Source organism: Artibeus jamaicensis, unplaced genomic scaffold, assembly GCF_021234435.1.
Source record: "Artibeus jamaicensis isolate MK-2021 breed Jamaican fruit bat unplaced genomic scaffold, CSHL_Jam_final contig_452, whole genome shotgun sequence".
Lineage (NCBI taxonomy): Eukaryota > Metazoa > Chordata > Mammalia > Chiroptera > Phyllostomidae > Artibeus > Artibeus jamaicensis.
This window is the reverse complement of record NW_026521837.1, coordinates 12,347,019-12,364,115: the sequence shown is the minus strand read 5'-3', so window position 1 is coordinate 12,364,115 and position 17,097 is coordinate 12,347,019. Positions and strand designations below refer to the sequence as shown.

The window sequence follows — 17,097 nt, the reverse complement described above, 5'->3', positions numbered from 1 at the left end:
TCATATAGAGTATCACCCTATTACTCCCAGAGTGTTGAAAGTGATAAGAAGAGATGAAGAGTCGTGAGGGAAACAAAAGTAGAAATCATTCAGACAAACTTGAAAGTGGTGATATGTACACAGGAATATAGGATCAATCATTTGATTCCAGTAAAGATGGTGATTTTTTTAAAAAGGCAATTGATGTAACACTTCACAAACACTGCCCCCACGTTATGGGCAAAGAAAAGAAACTGACAAAATGGATCAAGACTTGCATCCCAAGATGATCAGTCATCAACACTAAAATGCTTCTTTACATAATGTTAATTCATGAAAAAAAAAGCACTTGAGAATTTAAAGGTCAAATGAGGTCAAAGTAGTGAAAATAAAACTTTTGTTACCCCTTTAGATGGTGCTACAGAGGCAAGCTCCTGGGCTTTGTTCATATCCAAAATCAATGAGTGTCTGCAGCATCTAGAACGATCACCGGGGAATTAAGCGCCACAGAAGTTTTTGGCATGCCCCAATGAGCATTTACTGGCAAGAAAAAATGGGGTGCACCTGGCTCAAAGTTCTGAGGGACAAGTGGTACTCCTTTTAGGTGGGTGTGTGCTCAGAACCTGCAAGGTTTGGCTCTTCTCATTTATAGTCAAATGCATTTATAAACAGCTTTTTGGGCCCAAACTGTTCATTAGTTTTTACAAGAAGGTTGAAAACTGATTCCACAATATGTCTAAAACTGCACTGACAACATCCTTATTGAAAGTGCTCTATTGCTTTGTTTTACTGAGTACAGCGTGCACTTTACCCAAGTCCGGTCCCTTTAACTCTGTTCCGCCACTGAGGTCCTCCTGTTTCTCTATCAGAAACTCCAGGGGCTGTTTGGAAACATGACCATCACAGTTGAGAAGAAGCTACTGTAGAACTTTTCTTCTACTAAGCTGAGGCCTTATAAAGATTAATGTCATTACAAAGTAATTTTTAAAAGAATGAGTTAAAAAACTTTATATTCTCTGCTCAATAAGGGTGATGAAATTTTAAAGCATTATTAAAATTATTAAATCATTTAAAATTATTTTTAATTACCAATGGTTTAAAATTTTGCTCATGACAAAAATTATAGAAATAGATATCTTCTCAAGTGCATCTGCCTACAAGGGTTAATATTTCTCTTGACCGATCAATATGTATTCCAATATTTTTTAGTATGTGAGAGATACTAGAAATCTTTAATTCCTTTCAATTTATCTTAAGTTTCAATCAGAGTTGATTTGAAAAGACTACTTGATTTTAGGTAGTTTATAAATAGGTCCTGGAAAACATTCTGTGTTCTAAAATATCTATACACATAGAAAGGAATATAGAAAGTTTTCAAGTTTTCTGTAACAGGTAAACTCGAAGATACACACAATTCATAGAATTGCTATTTAAATCATGTAGATGTTAGTCAGTTGACTCAAATAGCTGAAAGCTGCTTAGAGCTTTCAGTAGTTCATTCCACAAACATTTACTGAGCCCACTATGATTGAGGCAAAGTTGGCTGCCGAGCCCACGAGGGTGAGAGAGACACAGCCTTTGCTTTGGGGAAGCTCCTAGTCTTGAACGAACAGCACTTCAACACCACTCTAGGGGAGATGAAGTCACTCAAGTTCAAGCACCAAGGACAGGAATTATAAGCTAGGTGTCTTCTAGTGACTGGGGGAAAAGCAAAAAAGAATGCTGGGGAGTGGTAATTCCTACAGTAACAGTGTCCTAAGGCTTATAGAGTTTTTTTCCCCTTATCAGCTTAGATGGTTGGATTCCCATAGTAGTGGAGAAAAGAGGGTAAAAAAATATTTTTATATAAAAATATAGACGGTTGGATTCCCACAGTGGTGGAGAAGAGAGGGCTACTTTCCCCTCTCTGGCTTCTCCTCTAAGGGACATAATTCTGGGGAAGGTGAAGTTACAACATTAGTGATAAAGTTCCAATGTCAGAGATGCTGCCTCATCATTTTATTTTCAAAGATATGTACCTATCATATATCCTCTGGCAGCCATACCAAGAGACTCAGCATTCTGTTCATTATTTTTTCAGGGCATACGAGGTATTTTGAATTCGTCTCAATTTTTCTAGTAACAGAGCATCCGCGTATTCTCACCCCCACCGCCTTGGGCAGGTGTGCTCACTGCCTCTCACCCCGCTGCTCTGATCTCTCCGCAGGACTTGTGCTCTCCCCTCTCTGGATTCTACCCGCTTTGCCTGATAAATCTTACATTTTCCTTCTCTGTTCAAAATTATCCAATGCATCTCTATGTATGACTCTAAAGAGCCCTCCACTCTGCTTTTTATAAAGCCCAACAACAAATGGGCCCATTTAACATTCTAATTTATGACTAATGAGAAGCACAAAAGAAGAGTTATTCCTTGTAAAGGGCTTCATGAGTAAAATTTGAAATTATAGCTTCTTCCAACTAAATTATGAATTCTGATACAGAACCCACCATTCTCAGAACTGCATTGGTTTGAACTCAACGACTTTTACAAAAAAAATAAGATCTTGAATATCAATGTTCAGATGGCCCGGGCAACAGTGCATAAACCAAATGCAGCGGAAGAAGTGTAAACAAATGAGAACAATGCGCACTTGGAACACTCTTGAGATTCTGGGTCAGGAGCACCTGTCTAAAAACTCACACCACCACATTCGACAACAGGTTTAACAGCCCTGGGTTCACATAGACTTTGTAAAAAGGCTCACAGTCCCTAAGCTTTTCCCTCTACCCTTTGTGACTCTGCTCAGAGTCCAGTTGGAGACTTATCTAATTCCTCAGTCCTCTGGCTGGTGTCATTTACAAATCCTCTGTGCAAACATCTGATGCGATTTATTACACCTGTGACGCTGGAGCACTGCCCGGCAAGAGAATTCCTGGTCAGAACTCAGTAAGATAAATAAGGAAGTATTTTAAGTTATCTTGGAAAAAAACTAAAAAATAATTCTGAGAAATTAATAAATTTGTGTGAGAGAGTGGAGGAACCTGAGAGAGGTGATGACAGAAGAACAAAAATGACTACCATAGACCAAATCAACTAAAACAAAGAAAAACACATCAAGTGGGACCAGACATATAGAGAAAAAATAAACAAGGCTGAGATTACACTTGGTAGGATGGGAAAATAAGACAGAATATTGGCATGGTGAAAATCACGTAAAAAGAGTAATTCAAGGAGACTTTGCTGCTTTCTAGGCATATAGTGATAGGCTGAGGTTTTGGGAGCAGAATCCGGAAATGGAATGGGAGAGATTAACAGTGCAAAATAACACCTGGAAATACATTCAGGAGACACATAGTGTTGTGAGGGAGAGAGGATAATGGCTTCACACCTCATTCTGAATTATGGATATTAAAAAAGGCTCTAGTGCATGACTTATCTGCACCACATCCTCTAACATTAAGCAATGGAAGTCCTTCCAAAGTCAAAGATTTTGGAAGCGGACATAGCTGCACCTGGTAGGAAATATGGCCAAGAATGACTTTGGCCTGGTGTTGGCTGGTAAAGGGACTGATGGCCCTCAAGAAGGGATTAAAGTCCCTCTCAACTTTTCACATGTTCTCTGAATTACCATGTGGGATTTCAGAATCTCTTTTAAGTAAGATGTACTGTTGATTTGGGTCAATTTTTGGATTATTCTCTTTTGGACAGTAGGCCTGGTAATGAACATGAAATCTACTTAGACACCCAGCTTGGCTAAAATCACCCTGGTACAAGGTCACAGGCCAGACAGCATAAGCTTATCTAAGCTTCAAGCAAGCACACCCTTGACTTTAGAAATGTTTGTACCTAGGAATGAAAGATTCAGTGCAGTATTACTTAAAGGGTGTTCCCTTGGAGGTCAGCAAACAGCTTGTTACTGGTCTGTGTGGAGGTTAATACAGACATTGAAATTTGTAGAGCAATACATTTAGTTCTGTTGACTTTAAATAATAGAAAACAGAAAAAATGGAGCACATAATTTGTATTTGTAAATTTATTTTTCTAATAATCTGTACTTCATTTTTTTTTCATTTATTGACTCCAGAGAGAGGGTAAGGAAGGGGAGGGAGAAAAAGAGGGAGAGAAACATCCCGCAAGTGCCTTGACCAGGGACCAGACCCACAACCCAGGCATGTGCCCTCACCTGGAACCAAACCTGTGACATTTCGGTTTGCAGAAAAACACCCAACCAACTGAGCCACACCTGCCAGGGCTATAATTCATTGTTATTGTACTTCAGAAAAGTATCAGTGCACAATTTATTGGAGGGAAGCTATCTTTCAACACGGATTGCATGAGAAGTATGATTTGAAGGCCAAAAAGTGGAGAGTGGGCTTACAGGAATGGAGCAGAAAGGCCTGGATTTTTCCAGGTCGTAAGGCACAGAAACCAAAGTAGCCCCTGCAATTTCTCCAGACTGATTTCTGGGCACAGGAGATTCAACTAGAGTCAATACATCATTATTAGAAAAATGGATGTGCATTTTACTCAAGAGTTAATATTTGCTCCTTTGAGAACCAGTGTCAGGGGTTGGCGGCTAGGCAAGGGTTCAGGACTCTGAAATGGTGGCCACAATTTTTTCAGTGTGAACAGTGACTAGTAAACATTTTTAACTCCTCAGAGCCTCAGATTTCTCACCTGAAAAATATTGTTACATCCTTTATAAGAATGCTGTGATGATTCAAGACAAGCAAAAGTAAACATACTAGTATTTATAGAAAGCTCAATAAATGCTTTCTGTCGAATTCTGTGAGTTAACTGATGCATGTTGACTATTACAGCCCACCATTTTTTGGAATGGCTCCCATTGTTATTGCTGATGGGTATTTTATTGTTGTTGTGGTGGTGGTGGTGGCGGTGGTTTTGTTTTCTTTGCTATCATAAATCCAAAGTTGAAACCACATAGTTCGCAACCCATTCCCATGTGGCTTTTGTCTCTGCTTCCACATTAAATATTTCTAAACTGCATATCTCAAGGTCAATGGATGTGGTTGCTGTATTTCAGGTTTTTTTTAGATTTTATTTATTTATCTTTAGAGGGGAAGGGAAGGAGAGAGGGAGAGAAATATCAATGTATGGTTGCCTCTCATGTGTCCCCTGCCAGGAACTGGCCTGCAACCCAGGCATGTGCCTTGACTGGGAATCGAACTGCGATACTCTGGTTTGCAGGCCCGTGCTCAATCCTCTGAGCTGTACCAGCCAGGCTGTATTTCAGTTCTTACCCTATATGACCTCTAACAGCATCCTCACTCTTTAAACTTGGCTTCCGTGACCCTGCACTCCCTGCTTTACTGCTAATTCTGAGCGTCCTAGGGAGACTCTCCTTTACCCAAGGATTAAATGCCTTAAGACTCAGTTCTGCTCCCGTGGATTAGATTGTTGTATTATTGTTTTCAACTCTTCATGCCCCACTCTAGTGAGAGTCTCCTTGGCTTTGAGCTTGACTATGACGCTTCACTTGGTAAATGGTATGTTAGAGGGTGTGACACAAACAGAAGCTTTAAAAGTTTGCTCCCTCTCACCCAGATAAGAAAGATGCCCTGAGTAGGTGCTGGCCTGAGAAGAAGGAAGAAACTTGTGGAGTAGGCCTGAACTCCAGCAGCAGCCTGAAGCCAAGCACACCCAAGCCAGCATGGTCCAACACAGCTGCAGCCCACCTGAAGACCCGGGAATAAAAAAATATTAATGATAATAATAAATGTCCTTAGTGTAAGCCACTGTGATTTTGAGCTGGTTTGTTTCACACAAAAACTGACTAATGTTTTATTCACTCTGTAGTCTCTCTCCAACCTCTTATCTGAGTTCCAAACACACACCCTACTCCTACCCTTTGGTAACTCCACTTGGATGTGTCAAAAACCTTCCACTCAACATGTCCAGATTGGAACCTGACTATTTTCCTCTGTCCTCTTTCATGAGAAGGCTCATACCATGCATCCCGATGTACATCCACAAACTGTGAAGCCCCTCCGATATTCAAGTCAGCAGCATGCAACTTTCCTTCTAGACAGTTCTTCAGAACACGCACCCTCTCCTGCACCAGCACCATCTTGTGAGTCCAGGTCATTTTTTCTCACATGAACCGCCCTTCCTGAATCTACCTTTCAATTTCTCTTACCTAACTGTTGTTCTCAAATCTGCTTTTGCCTCCCTCTAATGCATCCAATACTCTTCAGAGAAGAAACTTTTCAAAAAAGAAAATCAAATCACATCCATCACCACTGCCACTCCTGCTTAATTTAAACATTTGCTCCAATAGCTTCCCACGCTCTCAGGAATGAGACTAACATTTGCACGGAGCCCATCAGGCCATTGGTCATCCTTCCCATTACCAGTTTCAACCCCTTCCACATCCCCTACTCCTTATACTCCGAGAAAACCTGTCTTCTTTGAACTGGCCAAGCTTTTTCTACCCACCGTGGAGAATCTGCATTGCAGTTAACCCTGCCTGAACACTGTCTTCCAAATCAACTTAGGATACTTCAGTGGCCTATAAGGAAAACACAACAAAATATTTGAAAGGGGGATAATCTGAGAAAGCCTAAACTTATGATCACCAGAACTGTGACTTAAACATCACTCACAGATTTATTCTTAATTACTATAGACTCAGACAAAAAAAGTAAGATATCCTCCTAGTGTGCTTCCCCCTGGTAATTTTCTTCAGGAAACACTGTAAAATTCCTGATACTTTTCTATTTACTACAAAAAAATACTGTTTCCCAGGAATTACTGTCTGACTTTTGGAATCATTTTATCCTTCAAGACTCAGTGATCCCAACCTTGTTCTATCATATGAGAGCCAAGTTCCCAGGCCTCTCTGGATCCTAAATCCCTAGTAAGAAATACGCATTCCCTACCACGCTGAGCTGTTTTGCTGATGAATTGAGACATATACTCATGAGTATACCCAACTTTCCTCCTTGCATCCCTCAGTTAATATATGCTTCTTGGGTAATATATTTCATGATAGACTGGTGAGCTTGTATCAAATTCCACTTCACAGAAACTTTAAAAAAAGGTTTCTGAAAGAAATGAATATTTTCAACCTTATACTCCTTTTTGGATAAAAAGGCCCCCAAATGGCTGCCCAGATATTCTGCCTGGACTTCTAACCTGGCAGCCCGCCTCCTTACTTGGGTCCATTATCCTTCTGGAGGCCGACTTCCCTGACAGTTTAATTTCTGAGACCTGCTGCTGTTTGGTTAACTCAGCACTTCTTCCTGGGCACACGGGGGCCTCACTAGGCTCTGCCTCTCTTCCCACTGTTGTCCTCACCTAGCGGTGGGTACATGAAGCCATAGTGACACATCTTTATGCAGCTGCCTAAAGCTGTGTATGGAAAAAAGAGGCAAACGGTCCAGTTTCACGTATTAGAAAATACTGACACAAACACAATCATCAGCTAAGGAGTCCATGCTCTAGTACAGTGTCATTCCTACCATCTGGTAGACTCTTAGAGGCTCTATCACTGTTCTGCTTCTTGGAGCCAGTTTATGAACAATCATCTTAGGTGTTCTTTCCAAAACATGCAGCATGAAAAATGGTTAAAATAAAACCAAACGAAACAAAAAACCACACTTCCTGCTGTGGAATTAATTTAAGGGATTGGGTCTTTAAAAATCATTGGTTTCTGCTTGTTAATAAGGAGCCTACGTGCTCCATGTTACTGTGCATGTGTGACGCCTAGAGGCAGAAGAATCTCAGATACCACTGCAGGAGGAAACGCAACCCAGCACTTCCCGAAACTCAGGCCCCGCTCTGAGAGTCAGTGGGCTTGGGCGCTCTTCCCCCAAATCTGCTCTTGGAAAGATTAGCATATAGTTCTTTAGTCATGAGTTTCTGTTAAAACTAGGTTTTAATAATTTATACAACCACTCTGGCTGATGTGACTCAGGGGACCGAGTACCAGCCTGTGAACCAAAGGGCCACCAGTTTGATTCCCAGTCAGGGCTATGCCTGGGTTGCAGGCCACATGCCCACTAGGGTGCGCACAAGAGGAAACCACATATTGATGTTTCTCTCCCTTTTTCTCCCCCTCTTCCCTTCTTTCTAAAAATAAATAAATGAAATCTTTAAAAATATATTTAAAAATTTAAAGTTTGTATGACCAACCTGCAAATATTGTTGACTGAGTCTTCTGGACAATGGTGGTGGCATCTGCACCGCAAGAGTTTTGGACGAGGGGTGGGGGCTGTGTTCTCACCATCCCCTTTCTTGGTGCCCAGGTTTAATTTTCCTGAACTTCGCAACAGCATGTTGTCAAGGGAGCCTGCTTTGAAAAGAAGACAGAGGCAGCATTTGAGCACCTGTGGCACCGCCCGAAGTCTCGTTCAAAGAATCGTGTGACATCGAACAACATATTAAATTTTCAAGATATGTAAAGATTTAAACAGAAAACAGGTATTTTGATGTTTTTAACATTAAAATTATACTTTTTCAAAAGAAGAGATAATACAGTTATATATAACATACATACAACTATGTAACTATATGTCTCAGACAAAATATAGAAATTCTCATAATCCTTTCATTAAATTATAGTAACTGTTATCTGAGTGTGAGGACCTCAGTGAGACATTATTTTATGAATTTTTCACACTCTGTATTATAGTACGGTGGGTAAATATGATCCTTCCCATTTTGAGATGAGAAAATTAAGGCTAAAAGTTTAAGTGATCTTCATACAAATAATAATAATAAATAATAAATCATGAAGCCAGCATTTAAACTGAGATTATTTGAGCCCTAAAACTCTTTCCAGCAGTCTCTTTACTTTAGGAGCCTCTTTACTTTAGGTATAATATGTATTTTTAAACAAATTATTAGGAATATTTAACCTGAAAAAATGGGTAGGAAGATGAAAACTTAGTTACAGTTAAGATTCATTTCAAAAGCTACGTCTTCCCCATCAGCTTTTACACACAAAGTGCCTGCCTGTGTTAGTAGCGATGGTTCTACATCTGTGACAGAAGACACTAGAGTACACACGACTGCTAAAGACAGACTTTCTGGGTTCAACGTCAAGCTTCGCTACGTACCAGTTCGCTGGCCTTGGCTAACTTTATAAATAATCTCATTGTGCCTCATTTCCTTACCCTTAAAATGGAGATAATTATAAGCACCTGCCTCATGTCAAGAACTCAGAATATATATGTCACGCAGTAATACTGGGTAAAATGTTAGCTAATATTGTTCCAATAATGTATTATTTTTTACATTTCAAGTAGTAAAACAATGTTTCACTGTGTAACACAGTTTTCACATGTCCCTTTTTTCCGACCACTACTTTTGGATAGTAATGGTGTCGGACAAGGGCATGTGTTAGTTGACACCTGCTATGTGTCGGGCCATTGGGGCAAAGTTCTCCCACATGTGTGTCACTACACAAACTGTCACCCTGACAGCAGCGTTTGATTTGAGCTCCCTCACAACATATCGGCAGGCCTATAATTAAATCAAACGTCAACAAAAATAATATCTAAAAGACTCTTGGGCTAAAAATATAAAATTCTAGGCCAAAGTGCAATATACACAATAGACGTGTACAGTGTACATGTGTTATGGTTACTTTTAAAAACTGCAAACAAATGCCTCCAGCCATTGGTGACACCAGAGCATCAAAGGGTTAGAAGGTCTGCAGCTATGTATTTCTGCATGTAAGGCATGGTAATACCTCAACATACAATTATGTATTTCTGCATGTAAGGCATGGTAATACCTCAACATACAGTTATGTACTTCTGCATGTAAGGCATGGTAATACCTCAACATACAGTTATGTACTTCTGTATGTAAGTCATGGTAATACCTCAACATACAGCTATGTATTTCTGCATGTAAGGCATGGTAATACCTCAACATACAGTTATGTACTTCTGTATGTAAGGCATGGTAATACCTCAACATACAGTTATGTATTTCTGTATGTAAGGCATGGTAATACCTCAACATACAGCTATGTATTTCTGCATGTAAGGCATGGTAATACCTCAACATACAGCTATGTATTTCTGCATGTAAGGCATGGTAATACCTCAACATACAGCTATGTATTTCTGCATGTAAGTCATGGTAATACCTCAACATACAGTTACGTACTTCTGTATGTAAGGCATGGTAATACCTCAACATACCGTTATGTATTTCTGTATGTAAGGCATGGTAATACCTCAACATACAGTTATGTATTTCTGTATGTAAGTCATGGTAATACCTCAACATACAGTTATGTATTTCTGCATGTAAGGCATGGTAATACCTCAACATACAGTTATGTATTTCTGTATGTAAGGCATGGTAATACCTCAACATACAGTTATGTATTTCTGTATGTAAGGAATTAGTTGAATTCTGGTTCTCAATATCACTAATGTTATGGCTTAAATAACCTCGAAGTAATGAGAAGTAATGAAAATAAAATATTTAAAACTTATGTCCTGGAAATTATAAATAAAATGATAAAATTTCATTTATTATGCATATGTCCACTTAGCAAACATGCACCGAGTACCTGCCCCCTTCCAGAGAGAGCCTGCAAATAGAATAAACTAAACACACGGAACTTATCATTTGTGGGAAGAGTTATTAAATGAAATGTTTACAGAGACTGGCTACATTAGAAGAGAAATACCCTCATGAATGTCACTTTACAAGAAATACTGTAAAGGAGCCACAATTTTTTACATTTAAAATTTATTCTAGTTAAAGAATGATATAAAATGCATCTATTAGAAGATTTTTATAAGAAAAATACAGCTTATAAGAACCTTTTTTTTAAACCACAGAAGATAAGTTAGATCTCTAAAGTGAGATTCCTATGTAGTCATTAAAATGTTGCTATAGAAGTATTCACAAGAGAAAATATAAAAACATAATTTTTGTTGAAAGGCAAGATTCAAAAATTATATTTTAATAAAGAAAGAGGGACTAAAAATGAATGTATGATATAAAAGAGATCAAGAGAAGACACTGGCAATAAAAGCCTGGGAAGTGGAAGGACAAGCAGAAACTAGTAAGAAAGCCAAAAATGTTGATCCTAAGCCAAAGGTGGGGAGAAGCCAAGGGGGAAAATAGTTTTATCACTCAACCCCCAGAGGCTCCAGAGTGGTACCATGGGTTACCTTTAGAAGTGAGAGAGAAGGGAATATCAAAAACAGAAGGAGGCTTAAATCTGTTTTAGAAGTTGTTAGAGCTTCCGCTCTCCTTTCCTAGTCTACACATGCTGGTAACCCTCCTTCCCTGCTCCTGCAGAAGAACGGAAGGGTCAGTCTGCAGCACACACCACTGGGAAGCCTGGTTTTCCCACTTCACATCAAGGTGAGGAAATACAGGAAGCCAAGCATAGAAGCAGACAGGGGCACAACCTTACTGCAAACACTCAAGGGAGCATTTACACTCGATGTTGATGCCTCCCATTCCCCCCACCACCCACCCTCACCATCCCACATGGCTTACAGAACTCAGTGCAGCTTGGCTTATGTCTTCCTTATCTTCCAGGAATCTGACCAGGTCACGAAGAAGCAAAACACCTAAAGATAGAGATATGAAAAGTCTCTCAGTGAAACAGTACTGCAATATTATCCTACAATGAAACCCTCAAGTGATAAGATCTACCCCTGTGCACAGGGCTTCTAATCAGCTTTCATAGTGCTCCATTATCTTTTTCATAGGTCACTAGATATATGAAGAAAGCCTCAAACATCAAAGACCAAGCACAAAATTAATACACAGACAAAAGCCACTTGAATGAAACATTATATGAAAGCAAATAAAAAACTGATAAATATTTAAATACTTTCAGCTTATAAAAATACATCGATGAAACAAGAATATGTTGCTTCAAAAAGGAATAACAAATAAGTAACTCTAAAAATATGAGTGCATAAATGAAAATCTCAGTAGGTGAGCTGAAAGATAAAGATTAGAAAATATCCCATAATGTAGGGCAAAAGACAGAGATGGAAAAGTTAATTAAATTAAGGCATCAACTCAGAAAGTTCAACATCTGAATAATAAGTTCTAGAAAGAGACTTGAGAAAATAGAGGGGAGGAAATCATCAAATACATGAATCATGTAAGTTTCCCATCATTGAAAATCACAATTTTTTCTTTGGAAATGACCCACAGAGTATACAAATGGACCCAAGTCACGGAGTGTCGTGTAAAATTTTACAACACTGGAGACAAAGGAAGACCCTAAGTTTTGAGAGAGAGCAAGAGTGAGAGAGAAATCAATATGTGGGAAAATTACAAATCAATGCTGAGAGTAGGAAAAAAGCATTTTAATTTACCTCACATGCACCTTTCACAAAAAGTTATTGGAGGGCACGCTCCACCCAAATGAAGGTGTAGATAAGAAAACAGAATATGGTCTTGCTAATGAGACCCAACCGAAGAGAAAGGTGAAACAGTAAGTGGATCAGTAAGATGTGAACTACATATTGAACCTAAGAAACAAGGAGACCTAATTGAATGTACGTCAAAAGACTCTAGGGGAAAGATCTCCAAGAAGTTGAAATTAATAGAATAACTTGCTTACTTTAAATTTAAACTGATTGAGAGTTCAGAAATGAATCTATGATAGGAACATAAGAAATCATAGAAACAAATAATACTTAATTTTTAAAAATATTTTTTATTTATTTTAAAGAGAGGGGAAGGGAAGGAGAAACAGTGGGACAGAAACATCAATGCGTGGTTGCCTCTCATGTGTACCCTCCTGGAGACCCGGCCTGCAACCCAGGCATGTGCCCTGACTGGGAACTGAACAGGAGACATTTTGCTTCACAGGCCTGTGCTCAATCCACTGAGCTACACCAGCCGGGGCTAATTTTTAATATATACAAGATGGAAGACAAAAATATGTGTGTATGTAGTGGGGGGGTTGCAAAAGAAAGCTAAATCCCTCCCTTCACGGTGGGAAGTCCAAAGTAATGCCTAACACTGAATAATCAAGAAGCAGCAGTACATTTATTTGTTCAGAGATCTGGAATAAAATACCAAAAGAAAGAAAGTGAAGAGGCATAGTTGTAGTTACTATTGGATAAAGACAGGTTGGGAGGATGCTGTAAAAAAAATTAAAGTCTCTTTAAACTGTTAAAACAAAAAAAAAAGGTTTTAAAATAATGTATCTCATACAATGATCCCACTGTAGCTTGTGTGTTCATATGTGTGAGATAAATTTATAGAAGGACTCATCACATCTATACAGATGTTGATAAACTATATGGAGAGCCTACTCTACTTCTTGTATGAAAATATAATTATCTCTGCTAGAGAACATTGAATTTTGCATCATGAAATTTTCAGTTTCATCCATAGGGGCCATAATCCCTGTTTTTACATCAGCATGGATGTATGGAGTAGCAAAAGATAACAGTTGGAGCTACTTAAGAACATTTGAAAATTGCTTTTCAGTCTAAAACAGAAGTAATTACATTCATACACTGGTATGAAATGAATGATATCAGTGAACAAGGAGAATTAGGAAATAAAAACAGAGTATCCAGCCAAGAAGAAGGAACTTCCCTTGCCAATCTTCACTATGGGATTCACCACTGGACCAATGAACAGAGTTCTGTAGTAATACTAAGCCCATGTTTTATGTGTTCATATGCGCATGTACTTAAGTTTGTGGTAAACCCACATACCTCATTCTATATTGCAAGTTACCAACAATCTATTTCCTGGCATTCTGTAGAACATTCTAAGTTAACTACTTCAGTTATTATTAAGAAAAGATACGTAAATCTGGTAGCTCCAAGCAACCTCTATAGTCAAATCTTGGCTCTCAAACACTGAACACACCAAGTAAGAACCATCCTTTCTGTACAGATTGTGAAGATAAAATATTGGTGTATAACCTAATATTACTTAACATTTCATCATATAGTAGAAATTGATGCTCTTTTACCAAAAACACATTCAAAAGTACAAAAAGGAAAGACAAGCGATGCTCGCTGATAACAGAGACAGGTTCCTACGAACCGAGATGGCATTACGAGTGAGCGCGTTAAGGTTCCCCACACACACTGTGATCTGAGTAAGTACCAGTAGTGAGATGAGACAATGACTGCTCTTAATTAGCATTAACAAGTAAGCGATGGTTAAATGCAAATCTGAGCTACATGAAGGGCACTTGCTTTTGCCGAAATAATCAAATCCAGGGAGGAATTTATATAAAAGTGTGCAATTCTACTTGGGAGTCAATTAACTTACATGTGTTTAACTCTCTGTGATATGAACAACATTATGACACAATTCACAATAATCCCAATCAGCAGATAAAATTAAAATAGCCAAGTGTTAATTTGGAGACTAATAAATAAAGGGGAAGAGAAACAGCAGCAGAATGCAAGAATCTGGTCAGATTCACCTTACAAGCTAAGAACACTGTTAAAATGAAAGCTTATAAGATGTTCTTAAGGGGTAATCCACATTTGAGGAAAAGGGCCAGAGAGAAACTGGGCCATTTTACCTACTGCTATAAACGCAAAGGGATTTATGAAAGGGTCACTTTCACAAGTAGTAATACTGAGTTCGTGCAAATTTCAGCCAGTCTCACACACACAAGCAAGGCATTTCAGATTTAAAAAAAGGACACATCAGCTAAGGCATGAAAAAAGGCAATTAAATGCACATACAAAGAATAATCATTTTATAAAGACATGAATTTTGTCTGATAATAGTGATACTGAAGTAAGAGCTAGAAGGACAAAGATATGTATCAATGACAAATGTGAACATCCAGATGAAGGGTAGAGCAACAATAATGAAGATATATCCCAAATGTCAGACATCTGATTACGATAATTATCAAAACGTATTTTTACATCTTATTATATTTTTAGTATCCTTCTATTTGAAATTCAAGAAAGGCAGGTTTTACAAGATAATAAAGTTTGATTTAGTCAGCTCAATCAAATAATGTAAGATCTTTATTAATTAAAACCTCACATTACTTGATTTTAAGTTAAATTTCATAAAAGAAGCTAAACATTGAAAACAACTGGAAGATGACTAACCACTAAAGAAACATTAAGTATCATTTAGTACATTGTATTTTCTAAATCACTAAACATTTTTCCAACAGGTAAAACTAAATAGTGAATGGTTCATATTTAATTAGGTTCGACAGAATTTCAACAAAATTTATTATTTCTTCCCAACAGCATTCTGGGCAGTTATGGCTTTTTAAATATTTAATAACAGAATTATAAATAAACCTGACAGACAAATGTAAGGGAAAAATGAGAAAAGTCAGACTGTCTAGAAATTTCTAGGGAATAAAACTGTACTGAATAAACCAGTCTTTGAAAGACCATTCCATATTTCTGTTTCCTTCTGTCTTCCACCCTCCCTTCTCCATCTGTCTTTCTGTCTCTCTCAGAACCAATCTTGAGCTCAGTCGTGGGAACCCAGACACTTTAGATGCTGCTTGGTTAGCTTAGCCGATTACATTATAGTTAACCCAGGTAGTTAACTATCCAAATTACCAAAATAATACAAAGTAGGGCATGTGGAAGCCAATCTAAAATTCATTCTCCTTTTTCAAAGGACCACTAGATTTTTAGGGAACAAATGAACCACAAAATCACTTCCAGACATGTGTGCTTATGTGTTTATCCTCTTAATGAATCATGACTAAATTATATTCCTTATGATTTTCATATATGAGATAGATTTATAGGCAAATTAATCAAACTTCATGAAGAAACTTAATAATCAGTATGCAATAATGTGCCTTTCATTCAATTACAAAGGTTAAATAGAAAGCTATTTTTCTTGACTATCTTGACAATCTTTTCTCTATGTTACTGTCGTACATGTTTTCACCTATTTTATATATTTTTTATACTGTTATATAGACATTTTCCATGGCATCTATTCTTGCACAAGTTAAGAAGTAAGGCAGTGTTTGTTTAAACTACTTATTTGAAATTATTGGGCAATTATTAGCTGGAAACCTGATATAAACACAATAAAATAACTTTTTGATGCATAAACTTAATAAATCAGTTTATTTTTAAAAATACTTCTATAATGTTTATATTATTATGAACATTTTTTACAAGAGAAAAGAGAACAAGAGTATTTTCAGAAAAATCAGAAGACACAGGACAAAAATAAAATGTAAAAAATATATATATAACACTATTACAACTCTGCAATGAATAAAATTTAACTTCTACATTCATCCATTACATCTCAAATTATGCTTCAGCTATACACAATTTTGATTAGTTTTTCTCAGTAACATTCTTATCACTTCAAAAACACCATAAATAAAACATTTTTAATTTTTATATGTCATAGTGAAGAGAATATCAGAATCCAATGCCACATTAAAATACAGAGAACAACCTTTATGAACAATCAATAGCAATAATTCAAGGAAAATTAAGTATCAGTACATAGTATGCTTAGAAATGACTTTGAGTCTTCAAAATCCATTGAAAGATGACAGGATTATTTTGTGCCACAGGATCTACCAGTAACTGTTTTCCTTCACTTTCTTTTTTACTTCTTTTTTAGCTCTCTGAATATATCAAAAATTACCAACATTTTCGGTGTCTTCAGTGGTCTACCCCTCTACACCAGAGGGCAGGCAAGGAGCAGAAAGAGAACTTGAAATTCTTATCACACTAGTTTGCATTAAGTATTCTGGGTAAAAGGAGTAGTGGAAGAAAACTTTCAAAGTACTGAACCAGCCAAAGTACTGAATCTGGGAATGATCCACCCTGCCTCAATCCATATTGTTATGATAACAAATAACAAGAATCAATGCCTGTTTCCTCTCTTATCCAAAACTGGTTTAAATACATTGGTTAAAAGCAAAAGTCTACCATGCACAGGAATGAAACTTGAATCAGAGCTTCAAAACAATATTAATTTTAAAAATAAGTTTTAGTGATCTTAAGTAGTGGGTTTAAACAAATAACTAATTTTGTTTTCATCACCTAAACCTTGAATCACTTCACTCAGTTTCACGATTTAATTTACCATCCATGAAGCTTCCTCAAGTTTCATTGCCTAAGCCTCTTTTATATTACTAACACATTTTCAAATATATTTCTGTGTACTTTGCAATAAAAACT

The 17,097-nt window shown here is 37.5% G+C and overlaps 1 protein-coding gene across 3 annotated transcripts in view; it reads right to left on the bottom strand.

Moving 5' to 3' along the window:
- Positions 1-17,097, bottom strand: part of BMPR1B (bone morphogenetic protein receptor type 1B) — a 351,886-nt gene that overhangs the window by 41,598 nt on the left and 293,191 nt on the right. For 2 of the 3 annotated variants that reach the window (XM_053666440.1, XM_037140150.2), the window contains 2 exons: positions 11,456-11,529; positions 8,114-8,273 (listed from right to left, as the gene is read on the bottom strand). In XM_053666440.1, the coding sequence (XP_053522415.1) occupies positions 8,114-8,256 (143 nt within the window). In that variant the 5' untranslated portion in view covers positions 8,257-8,273; positions 11,456-11,529. The remainder of the gene's footprint in view (positions 1-8,113; positions 8,274-11,455; positions 11,530-17,097) is intronic. The other variant, XM_053666439.1, reaches the window with a different exon arrangement.